Source organism: Tympanuchus pallidicinctus, unplaced genomic scaffold (genome assembly GCF_026119805.1).
Source record: "Tympanuchus pallidicinctus isolate F22 unplaced genomic scaffold, pur_lepc_1.0 scaffold9, whole genome shotgun sequence".
Lineage (NCBI taxonomy): Eukaryota > Metazoa > Chordata > Aves > Galliformes > Phasianidae > Tympanuchus > Tympanuchus pallidicinctus.
Genome location: NW_026294813.1, coordinates 12,303,643 through 12,327,484, shown reverse-complemented (window position 1 = coordinate 12,327,484; position 23,842 = coordinate 12,303,643). Strand labels below are relative to the sequence as shown.

Genomic DNA, 23,842 nt, shown 5'->3' with positions numbered 1-23,842 from the left:
TGATGTTGAGTATATATAAAAATAATTTCAATTAAATATCTATTGAATGACTTATGACTTTCAGTCATAGAATCATAGAATCATAGAATCAGAATCACAAGGTTGGAAACGACCTGCAAGATCACCTAGTCCAACCATCCTCCAATTACCATGCTACCACAGACTAAACCATATCTTGCAGCTCCTCCACCACCTCTCTGGGCAGCGACTCCACCACCTCTCTGGGCAGCCATTGCACTGCCTGACCACTCTCTGAGAGAAAAAGTTCTTCCTTATGTCCAACCTAAACCTCCTCTGGTACAACTTGTGGCCATTTCCCCATGTCCTGCTCGTTGCCTGGGAGATGAGGCCAAGTCCCTCCTCACCACAACCTCCCTTTAGGAAGTTTTAGAGTGCAATGAGGTTTCCCCTAAGCCTCCTCTTCTCCAGAATGAACAATCCCAGCTCCCTCAGCTGCTCCTCATAAGATTTGTGCTCCAGACCCCTCACCAGTTTCATTGCCCTTCTCTGGACACATTCCAAGGCCTCAATGTCTTTCTTGTAGTGAGGAGCCCAGAACTGAACACAATACTCAAGGTGCGGCCTCACCAGTGCTGAGTAGAGGAGGATGATCACCTCCCTGCTCCTGCTGGCCACACTATTTCTAATGCAGGCCAGGATGCCCTTGGGCCTCTTGGCCACCTGGGCACACTGTTGGCTCATGTTCAGCCGAGCATCAACCAACACCCCCAGGTTCTTCTCTTCTTCACACTCATCCAGCCACTCATCCCCAAGCCTATAACACTGCATGGGTTGTTGTGACCAAAGTGCAGGACCTGACACTTGGCCTTGTTGAACCTCATCCCATTCGCCTCAGCACAGAGATCCAGATCTAGATCCCTCTGAAGGGCCTCCCTACCCTCAGGCAGATCAACACTACCTCTGAACTTGGTGTCATCAGCAAACTTACTGAGGATACACTCCCCTCATCTAGGTCATCAATAAAGATATTAAACAAGATGGGCCCCAGTACCGACCCCTGGGGGACACCACTTGAAATGAGTCACCAGCTGGACTTAACTCCATTAACCACTACCCATTGGGCACAGCCCTATAGCCAGTTTCTTACCCAAAGAAGGGTACACCTGTCCAAGAAGGGTATACCTGTCCAGAGGTATGCATATTAGTCATGCTTATTAGTGCTTCAATTCAATTGTTACCCTGACGTCTGTTGTTGATTGTGTTTTCCAAAACATAGTTGATGCATCAGACTCACTCAGTCTTATTATGAATCTTTAATTTCCTTCTTCTCCATCTGTTGTTTTTATTTCTATGTGTTCTCTATCTATCCAGTTTTCTCGGAAGTTTTATATAGCTCAGTGGTTTCGGGATACGACTATGGAGACAGAGAAGGCAATTAAATCTCAGAAGGATGAGGATTCATCTGAAGGAACTCATCATGCAAAAGATGTTGAGACCACAGGACAAATCATGCACAGAGCAGAAAGTCGCAAGAAGTTTCTTCGCAGTATCATTAAAACTGCTCCATCTCAGTTCAGTACATTAAAGTATGTTTCAGTACTGCTGATTTCTTCATTAACCTTTATGTGCATAAATCTTATGCATTTGATGTTTTAAATAATTTTTTAATAAGCATATCCTAATTATCACATTTAATTTGTTGCAGGATTTATTCTGATACTGTGGACTATGAGGATGCATGTTTGATTGTTCGCTACTTGGCCTCTATGAGGCCGTTTGCCCAGAGCTTCGATATTTATTTAACACAGGTAAACTGTGCCAGAAGTCTTAGTACATTGAAACATAGCTTCTTTCTGATGCCGAACAATTTTAGAGTAGTGTGGAGTAATACCTGTTCATTCTTGAGTACAGGTAGTTATCGTAGCTTGATCACATGCTTTCACATTCTGTAATGATGACATAAGCGCTTCTTTTTCTTTCATGCTTGTTATATGTCATACTGAGCATATGTTATTTTGTGTATGAATACAACAAAATCATTATATTAAATATACACAGTGGAAATGTAAAAGTTTCTGTCAGATGCATTTTCATTTGGTAATGCACACTCATGAAATGTATCATAATATGATTTGAAAATGTAAGCCAATTTGGTCATTTATTTGCACATGGGCATGTTATTACTTTGGAAGTTGTCTGACCAGGGTGATTTCTTTCCTTTTTCTGTGAGAAGAGGAATAACATGTTGTAATGGTGACATACTTGAACTTCAGTAATGGCTTAGGTTGCACTACTTTATGTTGATTTGCATACGGAGACAACTGTAGTTACATTGTCTAAATCTATTTTTCCTGTTTTTAAAGAAAATGGTGAAAGCTGCTTATTAATGGCAAAAGTAGAGTTTAAAGTGAAGGGATGTAGAATAAACATATTGCCCTTGTCCTATTTGGACTAGTTTTAGCAGACACTGGCAAAAATTCATGCCTTGGAACATCATTTACATGCACCTGTGAGAAGATATATTCAATTTTTGGTAGACAGATATTCTTGTTTTAAGTAAATAGTTTGCATGTTACTCTTCTTCATTTTTGCCTATGTTAAGCATTGTTTACTACCTTCCTAAAGCAACTTAAACTATTTTTGTTCTCTTGTTAGATTCTGCGTGTACTTGGTGAAAATGCGATTGCTGTTCGAACAAAAGCCATGAAGTGTTTGTCTGAGGTTGTTGCTGTAGATCCCAGTATTCTAGCCAGGGTAAAAATAAAATATCCATTGTGCATATGCATAAAATCTGTCACGCCTAAAAGAAATCCGTATTTCTTATTTTGTATTTCTTTTATCTGTTGTTCTTAGCCTGATATGCAGCGGGGTGTTCATGGACGGTTAATGGATAACTCCACTAGTGTACGGGAAGCAGCTGTGGAGCTGCTTGGCCGATTTGTGCTCTGTCGTCCTCAGCTTGCTGAGCAGTATTATGACATGCTGATTGAAAGAATATTGGTATGGTGACTTTTGATATTCGTGATTAAATGACATTGGGAAACTTGTTTTCAGCAGAGTTTGTATGTTTAATAATTTAGAATTTTGATCCCAAAAAAGTAAATTATATTTTATTGTTTTAAATGGGTAGCATCATCCTGGTACTTCCAACCTTGTGAAATGCATTCTTGTTTCTGGTGAGGCATTTTTACATCAGAAAATGTAATATGTGCAGAAAGCTGTACTGCAGCAGAACCAGGATCTATGTTCCTTTTGATTCCACTGATGAGGAACAAGCTAGGTATAATGAGGAATTATTTCATATCTCTGAAGTCTGAGATGTGGATCACTGCAAGCCATCTGTGGGACAGTGAAAAAAGATCTACAGCACAGTAATCTAAAGTTGACTATTGTAATTAAATTTTTTTTTAAAAAAAGGGAAGAAAAACTGCTTTATTTTTCTGTACTGTGTTTTTTGAAAGGTGTCATTTTAGTTTTTATACAAACTGCTTTCTTCTGTCTAGATGTTCAAATAAAACAGAATGTTAACTGTGAGATAACATTAGTTTTTAGTATCCATGTCAGGCAAGTTTTTAGTCAAGTACAACTCATTTGCTGTAGATATGGCATGAAATGTTTGTGAGGGACTTTATGCTTATAAGCATGAGAACATCTTGTGTCTTCCAGTAATATAGTTAAAGCATCACTGCATCTATCTATCTTGCAAGCCATGGAAATGAAATTATGTGTTTGCAACATTGTGAGCTCTTAAAGCAGAGTGTGTAAGTGGAGGAAGCATTTCAGCATACTGAGCAGTCAGCCAGCCCTTCAGAATTGTTGCAAATAATGTGGTAGAAGTTTATGCTGACCTTTCACATAAGTACACTCTAAAATATTTTAGCTGCTTTTCCTAAATACATTTTCCAAATTATTTAATGTTCAAATATTTGTTAATTTATCTCATAAATTAATTCATTTGTCTGGTTTGTTTTCAAGAGTAATGCTTTTCTCCTCACAGGATACTGGTATCAGTGTCAGAAAAAGAGTCATAAAGATACTTAGGGATATCTGCATTGAACAACCAACATTTCCCAAAATTACAGAGATGTGTGTGAAAATGATTCGGAGAGTCAATGATGAAGAAGGCATTAAGGTAGAATAAATGCATAATCCTCAAAATGAACATTGTTTTCTAAAGATTGCTTTGTTTGTAAATATTGTACCTAGTACTTGTAACTGGTTTTTGGGAGCTACTAACAAGTGAAATTGACGTATAAAAATCATTTCTGCAAAGAAAATAAGCTCAGAACAAAATTAATTACTTCACATCAGAATATGCCAGATGTGGAAGTTCTGCTTATAAATCGTTTTGAGATATTTGCATGTGCTTATCTTGCATTTATTCTAAACATTTAATAAATCTGTTATTTAACCTGAAATGTGATTTATATGATCACATTCTACTCTTCCTGCATTGTATATGCTGAAGGGCAGAAAACTAAGATTAAATGATAAATCACAAACTTGACACTGATGTGTTTGTTTAACTTGGCAACAAAATTTTCAAAATAACTGGGTAATTAAGAATACACCTGTAGTAGGATTAGAAAACTTCAATTTTACAGTCATGGCAAGTATTTTTACCACTTGAGACTCATTAATGTCGAGTGGCATTCAGAAGAGACTGTTAATCAAGATGTAGGATCCAAGGTACTGGAGGCTGAATCCAAGATTCTGCAACAAAAGAAGGATGACCTTATTCTGACTGCTGCTTTTCAACAACCTCAGAAAAGTGTGGCTGTGTCTGTGCAACATATTTTTATGTCTCTGTGGATCAGGAGAGATTTTAGAACTGTATAAGCAATGCAAGAATAATTTTATCTCACTTCCATTCTAATCCACCTTTTCCACTATCAAAAACACTGGAAGAGAACCTGCTTCCTAAATTTGACTTGGGTTGTCTCTCTACTCCACCTTACCCAACTGTTCTGAAAACTCCAAAGTAATCTTTCACTGTGCTAATTCTGCTGTAGAAATCATAATATTGTGTTCAGTTCTTTTCCCAAAAAATGCAAATGAATGAAGAAAATTTGTAATCGTATGTACAGAATGTAGCATTAATTCTCAGCGATCAATTGGCACTTTTCCTTGTTTAGAAGCCATTGTAACTCCCAGGAGATAAGAGTCTGCCTCAGACTCTACAATTGTCTTATTTGAGTAATTTCTTATGAAATCACATGTGTCATGGGCAAACCTAATAGGATAGAATAGTTATGTACTAAGATAGACTTGGTTTTTTTTTTTCCTTTCAGAAATTAGTAAATGAGACATTCCAGAAGCTGTGGTTTACTCCAACTCCACACCATGATAAAGAAGCAATGACTAGGAAAATACTGAACATCACTGATGTGGTATGCTGTATAAATTTGAATTAAATTGTATGCAAAGCTTGATTACGTTTTTTGTATATTAGAAGCATTATCTGTAGTCTTTTAGAAACAAAAAAGTATGAAATTGGCTTGTCAGGTGGTTTTTACTTCATCTTAACTGAGTTCTCCTGATAATTATACTTCAGAGCACCTGCATGATGATGTTAATGCATGATGAGGATTAAGGATTGGTTTGTTTATAAAAATATGTATATGTATACAACTTCATTTTTGATATGTCAAGCTTTGATTTGTACAAGATGTTCTACAAAACCAAAATTTGCAATGGCCAGTAATATATTCTGAAACTGCTTAAATTATAAGAACTATTTTCAAATGCATAAAATTACTTCTAATCTCTGAAGATACAAAAGCATTGCACTCAGTGCATATGTGGTAGTTTCACCCTGACAGACAGCTGAAATCCACCACAGCTATTCTCAGATTCTCCCAGCTCAAAGGAAGAGGAGGAGAAAAATACAATGGAAGAGAGCTCAAGTGTCACGATAAGGACAGCGAGATGGTTCAGCATGGGCGAAAACTCAGCATAGGGAGATCAGAGCAATTTATTGCTTGTTCCTAGCAGACCAGAGCAGTGAGGATTAAAAGCATACTGAAAACACCTTCTCCCCCTCCACTCTCAACTGCATCCTCCCCTTGAAGGAAACAAGGGAACAGGGAATGGCAGCCCATAGTTCTTCTCTACCAATTCTCCGTAGTCACTGTGCCCCTCTTCTGTGTGAGATCCCATGGAATGCCATCCTCCCTGAACTGATCCTTGTGGACTTCTGCAAGGTGGCAGCTCTATGAGCGCTGTGCCAACACAGTTCTCTATTATGGGTTTCACCCTTCAGGAGCTCAGTGCTCCAGTACTTTTCCCCACAGATGGCAGCACTCCTAGTCTACCTGCCCCACCAAGGGCTGCTCCCAATGGGCTGCAGCTCCTATCCTAAGACTGCTCCTGTGGGGGCTCTCCATGGGCTGCACCCTCCTTCAGGCCTCATCCACTGCTGCATCATGGTCTCCTCTATGGCTGCATGTGCAAATCTGCTGTGTGTGGTGCCCATGGGCTGCAGGGGACAGGCTGCTCCACCTTGGGCCTCTCCAGGGCTGCAGAGAAATTCAGCTCCACGCTTGGAGCATCTCCTGCCCTTATTCTATACTGACCTTAGCTCCTGAAGGGCTGCTTCTATCTACATTTTCTCACTCAGAAATTTTTTTTACATTTTTTCCCTCAGTCGCTGCTGCTCTGTAGCAGTTTTTTGCCTTTAAATAAGGTACAACCAATATTATTGCTTCAGTTCCTGTCTGTGGCAGATCCCATTTGGAGCAGTTGAAGCTGCCTGTGATCTGTCAGCAGAACTTCTGGGCTCTGCTTTTGGTAGTTTCCCCTATGGCCACCTTGCTACCAAAACCTCATCACATACAGTTTACATAGCGTAGTAAAATATATGTACGCTGTTATTGAAGTTCTTCGGGTTCCTCTTTTAATTGGTTTATTTTCACTACTGCTTGTAGGTGGCAGCTTGTAGGGATACAGGGTATGATTGGTTTGAGCAGCTTCTTCAAAATGTGAGTATTACAATTTTAAGGTATGAGACTGTTATAAGAATATTAACATTTCTTTTGGTACTAAGACACATTGGAAGGAGACTATAGGAGAAATCCTTTAAAGTAAATTCAGTTGACGTTCTTTAAACTCAACCTTTCTTTGTTTTGCTTTTTGGCTTTATTGCTGCAGTTTTTGTTTTTTTTTTTATGCTAGTTTCTGTATTTCTGCATGATTTGTTTTAGAAATGTTCTATGTACTGATTTTCATTTTGGGAAATGTTAGGATTTTTGTTTTGTTTTGTTTTGTTCTTTAAATTCATGTTATCTTCAGTAATGACTAACATAATGTGAAGTCCACAGCAAGGAACTTAATTCTGAAATGAGTATCTGATGTAATGTTGGTTTATTTTTTTTCAATTGTATATAAGTGTATTTTCATATCTAACGTATTGAATGTTAGCAGTGAGTATTTAGAGTATTGCTTACTTCTACATTATATTTTACTCATTTTTATGAGAAATAAGCATGCTTTGTTTAGATCTGCTAGCTGTGGTATCTTTCTCATCTATTTTGTATATGCTTTAATTTTCAAGGTTTGGTTAATTTTCAAGGTATAAAAGCATGATTAAAGGAACTAAAGGTCTCAAAATACTTTACTTTAGTCTGGAGTGCCATGAAAATAGTTTGCCAAATCAACTGGCTGAGAGCTTGGATGGAGAAAAGGCTATTGTAAAGGATCAATCCTTGTTAAATAGTAAAGGATTTCAGGGGCATAATTTCAATACCCTCAGTCATACAAAAGAAAGCTCAAACTGTTTCATCTTATTTTCATGTTTTTGCTTTATGTCAAAAATGTTCCTTTTCTCTTTGCCCTTTTTTTTTTTTTTTTCTTTCCCAAACATTTTTAACCTTCTATTAGTTGCTGTTTCCAGTATAAGTGGATAATTGTTTTCCTCACAATTTCATGAAGCTTAATGTTAGCTTTTGTTCCAGTCCAAGCATCATCAGAATTACTCTCCTATGTCCTTTAGATGTAGGGTGGTTTTTTTTGTTTGTTTTTTGTTTTTTGTTTTTTTTAAACTTTTCTTATGTTTTGAATTGATTTCCTAATTCATTTAAGATTTTCTTCGTCACATAACTTTTATGGAATAGATAAAGAAATTATTTAGTAATGCAAAATCCTTGATTACTTGCAGAAATTATGGGTCTCTGGGCAGCCTGATCTAGTATTAGATCAGAAGCTTGGGTGTCCTGCCTGTGGCAGAGAGGCTGGAGCTTGATGGTCCTTGAGGTCCCTTTCAATCCAAGCCATTGTATGATTCTATGATAAATCCAGTATGCATACATACATGAATCACTGTTAAATCATTTTCTGTTTCTTTTGCTATAGCTGTTGAAATCAGAAGAGGATGCCTCATATAAACCTGTGAAGAAGGCTTGTACTCAACTTGTTGACAATTTGGTTGAGCACATCCTTAAATATGAAGAGTCTTTATCAGGTAAGTCTATTTAGAATCCAGTATCTAAACTGCTTTGAATTTTATATAAAACTTCAACAGTGACAGTTAAAATTACTTTAATGAAAAGTTACTTTTACAGAATTGCTACTAAAAAGTGAGCAGTAGTGAATTATTGCATGTAAACTCCTTAGGTACTTTTGAGCACTGTATAATGATAAAGCTTCCCTAATTTTCTCTATATAACTAGAATAACAGTACTACTTGAAAAATATTTGTTAAAATTTTTAGATCACTAAAAGCAAAAAAAAAATATTATTTGCCTTAATATGTTCTACAGTTGTAATAGGAATCATGTCTGTTCTTATTATTTCATTTACTTTGTGATTATATGCAAGTATTAGCAAATTATGTTCTCATTTCCAATGCTCTTAGCTAAGAAGAATGTATAAGGATATTCAGCATTGAAAGATGGAACGATATGTCTTGAAAAATATACTGCTACGGTGTTTAGGTCATGTGTTTCTAATAGATCAATAAATACATCTAATGTAGAATGTTTTCTCTATTATTGTATGTTTTCTCATTTTTGCAGATTCTGACAACAAAGGAGTGAATTCTGGTCGCTTGGTTGCTTGTATAACCACTCTGTTCTTATTCAGCAAAATCAGGCCCCAGTTAATGGTCAAACATGCCATGACCATGCAGCCGTATCTGGCCACTAAATGTAGTGTAAGTAGAGAAACTTTGAATATCAGCCTTGTTTTTTTTTCCCCCCAGATAATAAGCAAAGAATTTAGAGGCTGTTTTAAATACTTGTTGGAATTGAAGAGAGGAAAAGAGAAATTAAATAGCATTTCTATTTCATGAGCTGAAGATGTTAGGTTCTTTTGATCGTCTGTGTAGCTAATAAGTTTTACAGTCAAATGAAACAGAAACTTATTCTGCCTCTTTAAAGATTGAAACCCAGCTATTCACCTATTATATAATAATTTCTTAAAATTGCTGTCTCACAGTCAGAGTCTTTAGTTAAGATTTAACATATTAATATTGCAATTAAAGATGTGGTTCTGTGTGGCACGATGACTTAACCTGTATCTAATATAACAGAAAGGGACTGTCCTTTTCTGTTCTTTTCAACACTTAACCTCTCAGTTCTCTACCATCCACTTATCCAGCCTTGTTTTTTTGTGTTTCTTTATGAGACAATTTAGTTTAGAAAAATGTTAGAGAGATGTAATGCTAAACCACTCAGACCAGTAAAATTGTCCACCTGCTCTGAAAAACTGTGGAGCTCTCTGGCATTTTGATTTGCACAGTGAAGGTTTTGACAAAGCATGGATTTGCCAGAAGAAGCAGGGCAGATAATGTTGCTATGGTTAAAAGAAGAGAATGGCTGAGTGGCTGGCAGCACTGCAATTACATTTACGTTAGCTGCTTGTGAAAGGGCAAGTTTGTTATCAGATGAGCTTATGAGTGTATCTTAGCATTTTTAGCTCTGGAGTATTCTGTAGGCACATTACAAACTTTCAAAGCTGCTTCTGATTAAAAAGAGGATTAAAAAGAGATTATTTGCTGTAACATCTCCTTCATGGATTTCATCAGTGTTTTACTTTTAGAAGTTGAGGTTAATTGTAGAATATATTAAATAGCTTGATATAGTGTATGGCAGTTATCATGATTAGTACGCCTGATTTGTCGAAAAAGTCAGTTTTTGTCAGGACATATATTAAATATATGCAGTGTTTTCCGCAGATCTCTCAGTTACAATCCTGATGATTATTCAAGCTATTAATCATTTTAATTGTAATTTTTACAGTTGAGGACATAGTGTGACTTCATTTGTTACCCAATGTTGTGATCCCTGGCGTATGTATCAGGAAGTGTTCTGTGATCTTGTTATAGAGCTCTTAAAAAAAAGAAAAGTCAGTTAGTTAAATATAATGCTATGATAAAAAAACTGAAAAATTTTTAAGCCTCCATACAGCCCAAATGAATGATAAAGTTATGGTACTACAGATTTTTTTCCAGAGGTTCCATAAAAACAGAACTAGCTTTCAAAATAATAAGCAGATAGCAGATTGAAACTATTTAAATAGCCTTCTAAATGTTTACTAAATGCCTCAGTCATATTATACATATGTTGGAATTTTTGGCTGTCAGTGTATATAAATAAAACTTAGTTTATAATTAACAATCAGAAATGTTGTTAATTAACTCTGTGAATGCTGTTGTTTCAGACTCAGAATGATTTCATGGTGATCTGCAATGTTGCAAAAATCTTAGAGCTTGTAGTGCCGCTAATGGAGCACCCAAGTGAGACTTTCCTAGCCACTATTGAGGAGGACCTCATGAAACTCATCATCAAATATGGCATGACAGTAAGCTTTAAATTGCTGATATTCAGTTTTTGATTCAGTTTCACGGTTTTCATTTAAAGAAAGTCTGTCTTCATCATAAAGTTGCTTTTACGTCAGACAAAAAAGGATTTATTGGTTTGATGAAGATTTACGTATTGCTGATATACAACGTCTGCTCCGAAAGTAATGCCTTCTATTTTATTATGTTGGCTCACAATGTCAGAGGCGGGTGTTGGTGGAATGGCAGTAGAGGCTGAAACCTTCCTCCAGTATTCCATTAGATTTTGTTGCCATGTGACAGATGCCAGCAGTGGGGCAGCCTGACAAAATCACACCTGACATGGAAGTATGTATAAATTGAAGATGAGTCGTTGAATTCCTCTATGCAGAATAAATGGTGATCACTGCCATTCATCCACGCTTGCTGAATGTTTATGAAAACTGAACAGTGAGAGTGAGCACTATGAGGGGGTGGATGTTGCTTTTCTTCAGTGATGACAATAACATGAAAGATAAGCCACATTCTAGATGGCCATGTACAGTTGTCAAGCCATGACATGAAGAATGTCTTGATCAGCTCATCCACACAAATTATCTCATGGTGGTGACTACATTGAAAAATAATTTTGTAGCTGAGAATTTGCTCTATCTTTGTGTCTGTTGTAGTTTCCATGAAAATAAATTAGGAGGCATTACTTTTAGTTTGACATACATACTTTAAATGATTATGAGTTTGGGCAGGTTTTCAAAGCAGTCTAGGAGACTGACTTTTGGAGCATTTGTTTTCATTATATATAATTCCATAAAAATTTCAAGTTTAAGTTCTAATTACATGATTAATTTGTTATTTCTTGCTCCTAGGTTGTTCAACATTGTGTGAGCTGCCTTGGGTCTGTTGTGAACAAGGTCACCCAGAATTACAAGTTTGTGTGGGCCTGTTTTAATAGATACTATGGTAAGTAAAATTATAACATTGTTTTTTCAGTTTTGATTACAAGCCTTAGGGATGCACCATGTTTAAACACTGTAATTAAAACTTTTACTGTAGGTGCACTTTCAAAATTAAAAAGTCAACACCAAGAAGACCCCAACAGCACAATACTTACTGCCAATAAACCAGCACTCCTTAGATCACTTTTCACTGTTGGAGCACTGTGTCGGCATTTTGATTTTGACCATGAAGATTTTAAGGGCAACAGTAAGGTAAAAGTAACTCATATTTACTCTCCAAATCTCACGTATATTGAATGCTTTACTTTTATTTAAAAGCATAGCATTCCTTGCTGCTCAAAGCTACGTTTTTTCATAATGCATACAGTAATATTTTTTGGTTTGTGAGTCCACGTAAAGACTGTGCATTAATATTGTGTATCTCCTTTATTTTTTGTTGTTTTTTTTTTTTATGGGTTTTGTGAGAGATTAAAAACATTTGTTTCATCTCCAAATAGCTGTTATTTTTTTGTTTTAATTTGCTTAGGTTAACATTAAGGATAAAGTACTTGAACTGCTGATGTATTTTACAAAGCATTCAGATGAAGAAGTGCAGACAAAAGCCATTATTGGCCTGGGTAAGACATGCTAATAGTTTTTATTTTTCTGCAGGAGCACACATTTTTCTGTAATGAAAGGGGAATTTATATGAAATCAAACTTCACTGCGTGTTTATTTGACAAATTGCCAGGCAAATGTTGTCAAAGGGATGGTAGCTGTATGTGTCTGCTGCAGGGTTTTAACAGAGAATACTTTTTGATGTGTGTCTAAGTTTTAAAAACTAGTGGATTTCTAAAGTAGTAGAGATGTTATTTTTTCCCCCACAGGCAGATACGTTGTAGCTTCAATTCTAGTTTTTCAGTCCTCAAGGCATGATTAAGGAATAACTAGAAAAAGTGCTGGGACTGTCCTGAGCATTCTGAATATAGCTGGGTCTTCTGCAGGAGTCATGGCAACTCTTGCAACTTACACCACGTGGGAGACGTTCTGTGAGATTTCACTGGTCATTGAGATAATGCCATAGCCTAAATATAGATTTCTGCCCTAGGGTTTTGTCTGTATTTCAATTTTAAGTAGGAGCTTTGTCTGAAGGCAGCAGTATGGTGTATGTGACTTGCAGTAGTATTTAAACTGCTGTTGAGTGTTCTGCATCATATTCATCCTCTGCTCAATATATTATATACTTATGAGAGGACCTTGTTTGGGCAGATAGGCCTTGGTTTCCCAAGCAGTTCTGTTCTCATGCATGTGAGATTGCTATAATTTAGCCGTGAGCTGTAGTTTCACTATGGAAAGGAATTTGTCTCCTTAATGCCGATGTTTTGGTCACTTTTTAGATGACTCTAAGAACCAAGACTTATTCTTGTTGTGATATTCTGTGAGAAACCATTTCAAACAGGTAGATTTGGCTAATTGCTTTGGAGTAGCTTCAGGTGCAGGAATAGTGCTACAGTGTTCTGCACTGGCTTTTCAAAGCACTTCACCAAGGTGCACAACACTACCTATTTCAGTCTACTTTAATTGCTCTCCCCAGGATGCTGCATGTAGGACAGAGGCCACCAGACTAACTGTAGGCTTGATTGCTTTACTCACAGGTGCTGACAATATTCCTTCGCCAAAAATGTTGCTAAATTCATGTGAACTGTGATCAGTTTTGGGGGATGGAGTAGAAGTAGAATAGGCTTTTTTTTACTCTCTGCCTGCAATCACCTTGTTCCTCATTTTAATTAAACTTCTGACAACTGTTTTAAGTGGCGCATCTAATCTGTGTTTGCATTCTATTTGAGGACTAGCTGTTGCAAGTGTCCAGATTTGATATACAAGACAAAGTTCCATCTTACTGGCTGTTAATTGAACTGTTGTCAAGTCATTCAACATTTGTGCACAACAAGATTGAAAGGACTAACAAACAAGCAATTTTAACATTCATACGCAGTTTAAAGATTCACATGAAGAACTTGTACTTTCCTATCAGTAGTTGCTAGTGAAACCTTTCAGAGAGGGCAGTAAACAGGTTTAGCATTTGCTTTGGTATGTATCACTCCAGTTGAGGAATTCAGCATAACTGTACGTCTTTTGAAGAGTAATTGTGGTTCTTTTCCAAGAAGTCAAGTCAGGTTGAGGATTTAAAATTTAGGTAGTAAATATAGCTATACCTACAACTATCTAACAGGTAGAGACTTACTTGGCCAAGGCTGACTCTTAACAGAATGAACGTAGCAGAATTTTTATGTTTCATCCCCTATGAGAAATTATTATACCAAGTAAGATTTCTTTCCCACTTACAGAATATGGAATGTAAGCATCTCTTTGAGAATACTGGTGTTCTTAAACTCCTTTGAGTGACTGAAGGAAGGAGTGGATTATGGGCTGTTATACATACATGTGCTATGCTTTTGTTTTTGTTTTAAATTAACCTGAAAAATGGATTGAACTTGCTCAGACATGATTAACTTATTATTATACAGTTGTACTGAGTACACAATTATACTATATACTTCAGAGACCATCATCACTATTTTTCTTCTTTTTTCCCTTTTTCCCCTGTTTCTGCCTTCTGTACTCTCCTTATTTTGAGATTGAAATGAGGTCAGTCACATTGAGGTTTTGCCCTAGATTTAGCCATTATACATACTGTGTCTGCAGAGTCATTTTTAAAAATCTAGCTTAGTCTTCCCTTCATGACAGCCACTCTAATACTTTGCATAATTTATTATTATTATTATTATTTTTGCTGTCACTTTTTTCCCATTCAGTTTTTTATGTTGTCTCTTTGTTCATTGAGGGTTTTAGCTTCCTGTAAGTCATTTAATGTCCACTTTTCCTTAACAGCCTTAAAAGAAAAAGTAAAACAGTAGTTAAATGTAGTTAAAATAGAGACATAGTGTTCCTATTGCTGTTTTTTATGGAGCAGTGAAGGGTGGTCAGCAGCACTTCTAAATATGCACACATAATCTATAATGATACATACAGCTACTAATTTATATTTAAGATTTTAAGAAATAAAGACTTCTCGGCCTAAGAGTAGCCAATTCTTTCTGAAGGGTAAAGCTGCATCTGAAAACACTTTTGTAGTGTCTATCTTCTGAAAGTTGTAGTTTTGGAAGCACTTACAGAGAGTTTTCAAGAGTCCTTACTAGGTATGTGACTGATGATAGCAGGAGGTATAAATTTTATTTTATTCTGATCACTATGTTATTTTCTTTTAAGATTTTATTTTTAAGTGCTTGTAATTTTTATCAGTTTTTCTATAACCGGCTATTTCTAGTTATGTTCTTCACTTGTTCTCTAGAGAGCTTCTAATCATTTAGGTGCAGGCCACCACACTGGATGTGCTTCTGGATGCATGTAACTCTTCTTTCTGCAGCTGCCCTGGGTCAGCATTCTGTATTTATCAAGTGTATTGCAAGTGTTTTGCTGTACCTGATAGAACTTATAAGTTTTGGACGATGACCATGTGAAAAAGCAGTTCTGTTTGGACTAGGAAAGCAATACTGTTGTAGGAATGGGAGGACATACATTTCACACCTTTATTTTATAGCAAGACTTAAAAAATAGTAATACAATTTCAATACTATAATAATGTGGAATATGTCCTATTTTTCCACCCTTAGGATTTGCGTTTATACAACACCCAAGCTTAATGTTTGAACAGGAAGTAAAGACTCTGTACAACAGCATTCTTTCAGATAAGAACTGTTCAGTAAACCTAAAAATCCAAGTGTTAAAAAACCTGCAGACCTACTTGCAGGAGGAGGACACACGTATGCAGCAGGCAGACAGAGACTGTAAGTGTTGAGTTCTTCTGTGATAATTACTTCATCTGTGTAAAATCTAACATTCTTGTGTACAATCACTGTATATGTTAACTGAATCACTTGAAATTGTTATTTATTAATAATACTGTCCATGAAGTATCCTAGAGGTATTTTCAGAATTCATTATGTGCCATAGGTAAATTGAGAAGTGTAGCTTACTATTAACTTTCAAGATGTATAAATTCTGGAAGCAAATCCAAAATATGTAATTGCTATAGTGATGATAGTAATACTTTCCTTCAAAATCTTATCTGAGATTAATCTGTAGATACAAAATGAGAAATATTAAGGAATTTTTAAAAGCATTTACTAAGGAACAAGAATTTAACTAAGTTCACATCTCTAGTTATCTATCTTGAAGAATATCTACCTTCCAATTGTTCTGTTATTTATGAGGTCATAAAACCCATTCTAAGACAGCTGAAATGTTTGTGTACATAGTAAAACTTAATTATCAATTATGTGTCAATTAATGGCAAACTAAGTTATTATACTGTTGTGAGTGTGCTGTTTATTTTATCCTTTCTACAGGGAAAAAAGTAGCGAAACAGGAAGACCTGAAAGAAATGGGTGATATTTCCTCAGGGATGAGTAGTTCCATCATGCAGCTGTATCTCAAACAGGTCCTTGAGGCTTTCTTTCATACCCAGTCCAATGTACGCCACTTTGCTCTAAATGTCATTGCACTGACGTTAAACCAGGGTCTCATCCATCCTGTTCAGGTATGGTAGGCTTTTCTGATAGGGAGAATGGGGTTGTTATTGTTACAGGTTTTTACACTTGCTAGGTGAACTTCCAGTGTTCCTCTTCTAGCTGTATTACAGTGATTTCTTATTACAGCAAAGGCACTTTATAGGAAACATACTTTAAATATGTGTTAGCTGGTTAGCCAGCGAGATTCCAAATGTTTTTTTCTTGCCTTTGGATCAAGATGTCTAGCCAGTAACTAAAGAGCATGTGCAGATTGTCACGGGATCATGTTACTTTTCTATTGTAAACTGCCAGGTCTTTTTCTTCTACTTTTTGCACTGAAAACTATGTCGGCTTGCCTCTACATCAGTATCCATATCCTCCACTGTCCGAACTGTCTTCAGTTGTAATCACTATTATTCTTACACAATGTTTTTGTTTATATTATTTTTATTTGTATTGTTTTTAATGCTGCAGCCATCGTGCATGTTCAGTCAGAAGCGATATGAGTTTTTTTAAATGGCATTTTTTAGAGTTTGAGAAAAATAGGAACACAACCTGAGACCTTGCACAACTTATAACATCACTTTTAATGCTGGTCTTTCTTGTATATTGTACTCTACTTGCAAAAATACTCTGAAGGTTAAGCTGCAGAGGGCTTACTATTCTAATTTGTACAGTAGTCAGAATACAAGAACAGTATAATGGAAGAACAAAGAGTGAGAAAGAGGTAGTATAATGACCAAATAATCATTTCATTTGTTTTTCAAGTGTGTGCCATACTTAATTGCTATGGGCACAGATCCAGAGCCCTCTATGCGAAACAAAGCTGACCAGCAGTTGGTGGAAATAGACAAAAAGTATGCTGGTTTCATTCACGTAAGTAATTCTAATGTAAAGTTTTATACCATACTGTTTGTTGATGGTTTAGCTTGAATGTGCCACAGCTGCAGAAGAAGAATATAAACTAACAATCAATATAAGCAATTGTAAAGAAGATCCCAACTCTTTCTCCTGCTTGAAGGTTTCTGTTCCTGAAAACACGAAATGTGTAATAGAATACAACCATATGAAGCATCAGTTTCAATTTATAATTTCCTTTAGTTTCTAATTCACAATATTTTCTGCACTGGATAGTACATAACAGTATTTATTTTATAAAAGGTAAGGATAGCTGTTTCAGTAAGTTTAGCAGTAACTTACCTATGTCTATATACAAAGGATCAGAACACCTTGCTCAAAGAAGAGGTCCTTAGAGTAGTTTGTATTTGAATTTTTAGAGCATTGAAACTTTATTGACATATAATCTGATCATTGGCAGCATAGAAAGGTATTTAGAACTGGGAGATCTTGCTAAAGGAAAATCTGAGGGCTAGGTCTGCGGACTTGTCGACTCGTGGCATAGTGTCATTAGTTCTGGTTGAGATGTGAAGCAGAGTTGCAGAACTTTTACCTCATTGCAGAAGATCCCGTTCTTGGTTCAACCTGTGTACTGCTTTATGAAGGTTCCAAAATCTACCTGTATTTCTACTGAGATTGAAACACTGTATTGTTCATGGTATCCAAACATATACTTAATGCAGTAGGTGAAGGCCAACTATGGTGTTTCTTTGTAGGCAGTTGTGGTATAAAACACTGTATACATGAGGAGATAATCATATTGAAATGAAGAAAAGGATTTATGAGGAGAGTTGTATCTGCAGCCTACCTAAAGATTCAGTTTGCTCTGAAAATAGAGTAGTAGCCCTGAAGAAAGCAAAATCAGCAAGAAATTCTATTACATGTGCAAAAAAAATCTCATTTTCTGATGGTTAATTTCCACTAATATGTGCTCAGCTTTGGTTTCACTACAGTTTACATAAGCATACATATTTGGTAAATTATTCTACAGATATATGAACATTTATCTATTCTTGAAAGCAGCTTAAATGGAATACTGTGCTGCGGTTGGTAAGCAGATTAGCTGTAAATGTCTTACATGGGTAAGTGGTGAAAGCATTTTGCAAGACATTTTGATCTCCACCACAAATTCTGTTATAACCTGTTTAGCAACACAAGAGCAAATCAAGAACTCGAGAGTATCATTACACAGAATGTCTGAAAGCTAAAATTCAGGTGAGCAGCTGCTTAAAAGGAAATAAGCTATTTCTTAATATAGATGCTAGTGGTTTCTTTTCACTGACATTTGTTTAAAATTTCCCATGGCAAGATTTATATTATTTCACATTTCAGTTTTACTCCTCGGAAGCAATTTAAATAAAATAAATACTTTCTCATTTCAGATGAAAGCAGTGGCTGGTATGAAGATGTCTTACCAGGTACAACAGGCAATCAATACCTGTCCAAAGGATCCCGTAAGAGGCTTTAGACACGATGAATCATCCAGTGCATTGTGTTCACACCTATACTCTATGATCCGAGGGAACCGTCAGCACAGACGAGCATTTCTAATTTCTTTACTCAATCTCTTTGATGATACTGCAGTAAGCATCGTCTTTCCTTCCAAAAAGAAATTTGATATAGCATTACAAGATTAAATTCTCCTTTCACAATGTATTTTTATGACATAATTATTGATAATTTACTTTCCTAGTATGTTTTGTTTTACTCTGTAATATGAGGCGTTTACCTGTGTAACAGAATGTGCTTCTTAATTTTGCATCCATCTGTATCTTTCTATATCCCAGTTTGGATTGTTTAGAAATAATGTATGTTCATCTCAACATATGTTCTTTAAAGTGGAATGGGAAGTACCTAGAATAAAATCTGTGATCATTATTTTTGCTTGAGGTTGCTAGGAGCACCGTGCAAGTGTTTGATTCTGATGTATTTGTGTGTGTATTTATATGTACACTTATATTTTTTAATTTATTTTCCAGAAAACAGAGGTGAATATGCTCTTGTACATAGCAGACAATCTAGCCTGTTTTCCTTATCAAACACAGGAAGAGCCACTGTTTATAATGCATCATATAGACATTACACTATCAGTTTCTGGTAGTAACCTACTACAGTCATTTAAAGAGGTATGTGCCTTTAATATAATCATCATGGTGGAAACATAAATTTTTCTATAATTTCAGCAGTTTTTTAGTGAGTGTAGTATGATTATGATGATACGGGCAAGCAGCATTGCTTTATAATTAGTTGAAAAATAAACGACCCCTTTCTGCTCTTGCCTGGATCTGGAAGATGCTAATTAAAACTTTCCTTACAGTGCTGCTTATGTTATTAAAAAAGAATGATGATTTTTGAGACACTAATATGAAATACCTGTAATTCTGTAGTAATTCTGAGAAATAAGAAGTTATGTGAATCACTATAAAATGCTGATTTATTGTGGTGGTTCTAATAAATAACCATGTTTGCTGTTTAATTTGCTTTGTTGTCAAGTAAAGGATGTTATTTTTACGTGTTTCACCTGAGAAACTTAAACTACACTGTTTACTACAAGAAAATAGTACAGAAAATGTAATTGCATAAGGTAGCATATAAAAACCTTGGTTGTGGCATCTGTTGTAACTGAATACACAACACTGTAAGCAAAAGACCTCTGTTTCTCAAATACTGAAGAACCTTATTTTCCTGGACAGCTCTAAAGCTGTTAGGTCCAAGCTGTTAGGGAGCAAGCCCATTTCAAGAATTTCCAATCTGACCATTAAGTCACCTGATGCCTGGAAACTACGATGTTTTGAGTGCAACCCCACAAAAACTGCTTTTTAGTCTGCAGCAATCTGGAGTACATTCTTCAGATGGAGCACCAGGGTGTAGCGCCAGTGTAGCACAGTGAGGATACCCACGGGGACATCAAGTTATGTGTTATGAAAAGTCAGAGTAGCTGTGTGGTAATAATGCAAGTGTGAAACTGTAGCTCTACAAGTAGCAGAACTGATTTCATTTTCTGTGTATTATTGCTTGGGATTTTTTTGATCAACAGTGTAATAATTAATATGATAGAATTTTAACAGAAGCAAGAATTAGAAGAAGCTGAGACTTCTCTGTACCTACATGTGGAAGTATATGTAATGCACAAAAATGATATCCAGTGTCAGAAAAAAGCTTGCCTTATATTTGTTTTATTGTATTCTGCCTTCTAACACATTTTTCTGGTGCTATTAACACTACTTTTTGAAACTGCTGTGAATTCTTTGTTGCTTCATTTACTTCTGCTGTATCCACCTTGCAAAAAATGTGGTTTTCAGATCAGCTTTTCTGAGCGGGATCCAAAGGACAGTTGAGTATCTTTTCACCATAAGTAATTTTAATCTTTCAATTTATGAATTAATAATGTTGTTCAGGGAATTCATGCTGATCTCAGCCAATGATGATTTTAGAAAAATTTTTTAGAAATGTGCTACTTTACCCTAATTATGCATTGTGTGTTAATTCTGTTTCACAGTCTATGGTGAAAGACAAAAAAAAGGAAAGAAAGCCTTCATCAGACGAGGAGACTGAGAGTGACAGTAATACTGGCAGTGAGAGTGAAAGTGAAGAGGAAGCTTCTAAGCCTCGGAGGTTACGAAAACGAGTAGATTCTGATTCAGATTCTGATGAAGAAAATGATATAAATGCTGTGATGAAATGTTTACCAGAAAACTCAGCTCCTTTAATCGAATTTGCAAATGTGTCTCAAGGCATATTATTACTTTTGATGCTGAAACAGCATTTGAAGAACCTTTGTGGATTCTCTGATAGGTAAGGATACTTAGATAATTAGTTTTTTTTAAGGATTAAGTCTGGACATTTAAAAAAAAATCAACTGTAACTCAGTGTAATCAGCAGCTTTGTATAAGGGAATAAGCGTAGGTGTAATAGGTCAATGCAAAGAAACAGAAATGTTAGCTTAGAAAAAGCAATGACTTCATTTCTTATCAGGATGTCTGTTGTATATGAAATGATGCAAATATATCTGCATAAGCTGAAGATTTTAAAAGCTTTTCTTTGAAATTTTTTGCAACGTCCGCAAAAGCTTCTCTCTTATTTTCATTAAACAGTAAAATTCAGAAATATTCTCCATCTGAGTCTGCAAAAGTTTATGATAAGGCAATAAACAGGAAGACAGGAGTGCATTTTCATCCAAAACAAACTCTGGATTTTCTGCGGAGTGATATGGCTAATTCCAAGATCACTGAAGAAGTGAAGAGGAGTATAGTAAAACAGTACTTAGATGTAAGTAAAGTTGCCTAGCAGGATATCTAAAAGTCTTCTAAACTAGCTAACACAGTACAAACTTGAAAGAAGATGCTCATGGACTGATGAACATTTCAAATTTCAAACTGTTATTTTCCTGGTAATCTTATGCAATATTATGATAACACAACTTCTTTTCAGAATGCTTAGCTGTGTTATTTTTCAAAGTCTCCTAATAAATTTAAACACAATAAACAATAACTTCAGCTGAGCAATATTCATCTTTACAAAGTATTTTCGAATTTCTGATATCTTTTCCTTTGTAATTTGTTCTTTTTGACCGTGGTGGCTTCCATCAGAGTAAAATAGAATAGATCCAGTATATTTATCTTTTCTTTTTCTTCTTGGCAGTTCTTTAAAATATTAACTAGAGAAAACTTGGAAGTTATGGAAACTTGGGAAGAAAGCTTTAGATATCCAGTAGGAAATGAGAGGACAGAAAGCAGTGTGTAGAGGAGACCACAGGAGCTGTTCAAGTTTGAAGCTGCCTTTTGTTTTACTGCATTCTTATGTTGCCTTTTGGTTTTATTTAATGTCGCATCTTATAAATATGTATTTTAAAAGTTACAGTGTAGACTGACCTGTGTGGTCTCTTTTAGTTCAAGCTCCTTATGGAACATTTGGATCCTGATGAAGAAGAAGAAGATGGAGAGGTGTCAGCTAGCACAAATGCTCGGAACAAAGCAATTACCTCGCTGCTTGGAGGAGGCAGCCCTAAAAACAATGCAGCTGAGACAGAGGACGATGAAAGTGATGGGGAGGATAGAGGAGGAGGCACTTCAGGGGTGAGGCGGAGGAGGAGTCAACGTATTTCGCAGCGTATTACGTAAAATGATTTTTATGTGCTTATAAATGTCAGTCTATTATATTAAATGTACACCGAGTAATGTAATCCACATGAAAGAAAGCATTTTGTAGATAGAGATTCTCTACTTAACCGTTTATACAACTTTTGTAGAAAGTTTAACAGAAAAGACAATAAAAAAAAAACCAACAAAAAAAAAAAACAAACAAACTAGAAAATGAGATTTATCCAGTATAAAAAGTTATTAATTTCCTTTGGAATGTACTGTGTGTTATCCTTTTTATTGTTGCCAAGTTTTTATGTAGCTTTATGATTCATGTGTATATATAATTTTATATATCATTAAGAGATAAAGACACGGGTACAAATTAAGAGTATGTGGTTTTACAAGGATATGTTAACCCCTTGGCGCTGGCGGTCGCGGTGCGTCTCATTGCCGGCAATGGAATGTGTGCCGGGAAATCCCAACTCCCGGCGTCAAGGGATTAAAAGCAATAAAAGCAATAATTTCACTAAAGTTCTTTTGTGTAACACATGGTCTTTTTTCCCCCCAATGTTTTAGTCATTGAGAAGGTCAAAACGAAATTCAGACTCTACGGAGTTGGCTTCACAGATGAATGAAAGTGTTGATGTCATGGATGTCATCGCTATTTGCTGTCCAAAGTACAAAGATCGACCACAAATTGCAAGAGTAGTACAGAAAACCAGCAATGGCTTCAGTGTTCAGTGGATGGCAGGCTCCTACAGTGGCTCCTGGACTGAGGCTAAGCGCCGTGATGGCCGCAAACTGGTGCCTTGGGTAGACACTATTAAAGAGTCAGACATTATTTACAAAAAAATTGCTCTAACGAGTGCTAATAAGCTGACTAATAAAGTTGTTCAGACTTTACGATCGCTGTATGCCGCCAAGGATGGAACTTCAAGCTAATGATTTGTACATGCAGCCAAATTTACATGAATTGAAATAACAGAAAAACTTGAAATATCAACTTTCTGGCAAAAAAAAAAAAAAAAAAAATTAAAAATCAGTTAAATGAAGAGTAAGAATGGAACCTGGGACACAGGAAAAAAAGAAGGAAATGTTTGGTAAACATTTTTGTGGGAGCTTCCTTCGCTGTTGTGCAGCAGAAACTTCTCAGTTCATTTTTACTCCCACTGTATTATAGTTTAACAAAAAATTGTTTATATCTTGAAAAAAAAACTTTCTGTTTAAAAAAAAATAAACAAGTGAATGTTGGAAATTAGTCTGTTAATGTTCTTAATAAAGTGTTCTTGGAGTTTAACCTAGCAGCGGATGGCTTTCTTTAGCTTAGCCCAGTTTCCAGGGAAGCATTGTTTTTCCAGGCTGTAAAATGGCAGAATCTCCTGGATATATAATTTATTCTGTTGAAGAAAAAAGAGGAAAAAAAAAAAAAAAAAAAAAAGCATGCAGTATCTATGACCTATCTGCAGGAGGAGTTTTTTGTAAATGTAGATTTTGATGTATTAGGTCACCCTGAAATAATACAAGAAAAGGGATCCCCAGCAAATCTGGTGGAACGAATACTGCAATAAATTTTTTTACTTCTCTTTGTTACTTGTCTGTTTCCATTTGAATTTCTTATTGTAAAGA

The 23,842-nt window shown here is 35.9% G+C and overlaps 1 protein-coding gene across 8 annotated transcripts in view; it reads left to right on the top strand.

Moving 5' to 3' along the window:
• The window catches only part of NIPBL (NIPBL cohesin loading factor), a 164,119-nt gene extending 140,864 nt beyond the window's left edge, over nucleotides 1-23,255 (top strand). For 7 of the 8 annotated variants that reach the window (XM_052670492.1, XM_052670493.1, XM_052670495.1 and 4 more), the window contains 22 exons: nucleotides 1,333-1,547; nucleotides 1,667-1,769; nucleotides 2,617-2,715; nucleotides 2,815-2,961; nucleotides 3,959-4,093; nucleotides 5,253-5,351; nucleotides 6,888-6,941; nucleotides 8,311-8,419; nucleotides 8,973-9,109; nucleotides 10,618-10,758; nucleotides 11,599-11,692; nucleotides 11,786-11,940; nucleotides 12,215-12,305; nucleotides 15,342-15,515; nucleotides 16,077-16,267; nucleotides 17,007-17,114; nucleotides 18,518-18,718; nucleotides 19,115-19,261; nucleotides 20,635-20,930; nucleotides 21,230-21,404; nucleotides 22,025-22,210; nucleotides 22,793-23,255. In XM_052670492.1, the coding sequence (XP_052526452.1) occupies nucleotides 1,333-1,547; nucleotides 1,667-1,769; nucleotides 2,617-2,715; nucleotides 2,815-2,961; nucleotides 3,959-4,093; nucleotides 5,253-5,351; nucleotides 6,888-6,941; nucleotides 8,311-8,419; nucleotides 8,973-9,109; nucleotides 10,618-10,758; nucleotides 11,599-11,692; nucleotides 11,786-11,940; nucleotides 12,215-12,305; nucleotides 15,342-15,515; nucleotides 16,077-16,267; nucleotides 17,007-17,114; nucleotides 18,518-18,718; nucleotides 19,115-19,261; nucleotides 20,635-20,930; nucleotides 21,230-21,404; nucleotides 22,025-22,210; nucleotides 22,793-23,158 (3,423 nt within the window). In that variant the 3' untranslated portion in view covers nucleotides 23,159-23,255. Of the gene's footprint in view, nucleotides 1-1,332; nucleotides 1,548-1,666; nucleotides 1,770-2,616; nucleotides 2,716-2,814; nucleotides 2,962-3,958; nucleotides 4,094-5,252; nucleotides 5,352-6,887; nucleotides 6,942-8,310; nucleotides 8,420-8,972; nucleotides 9,110-10,617; nucleotides 10,759-11,598; nucleotides 11,693-11,785; nucleotides 11,941-12,214; nucleotides 12,306-15,341; nucleotides 15,516-16,076; nucleotides 16,268-17,006; nucleotides 17,115-18,517; nucleotides 18,719-19,114; nucleotides 19,262-20,634; nucleotides 20,931-21,229; nucleotides 21,405-22,024; nucleotides 22,252-22,792 lie in introns of all 8 variants that reach the window. The other variant, XM_052670497.1, reaches the window with a different exon arrangement.
• The last annotated feature ends 587 nt before the right edge of the window (nucleotides 23,256-23,842 follow it).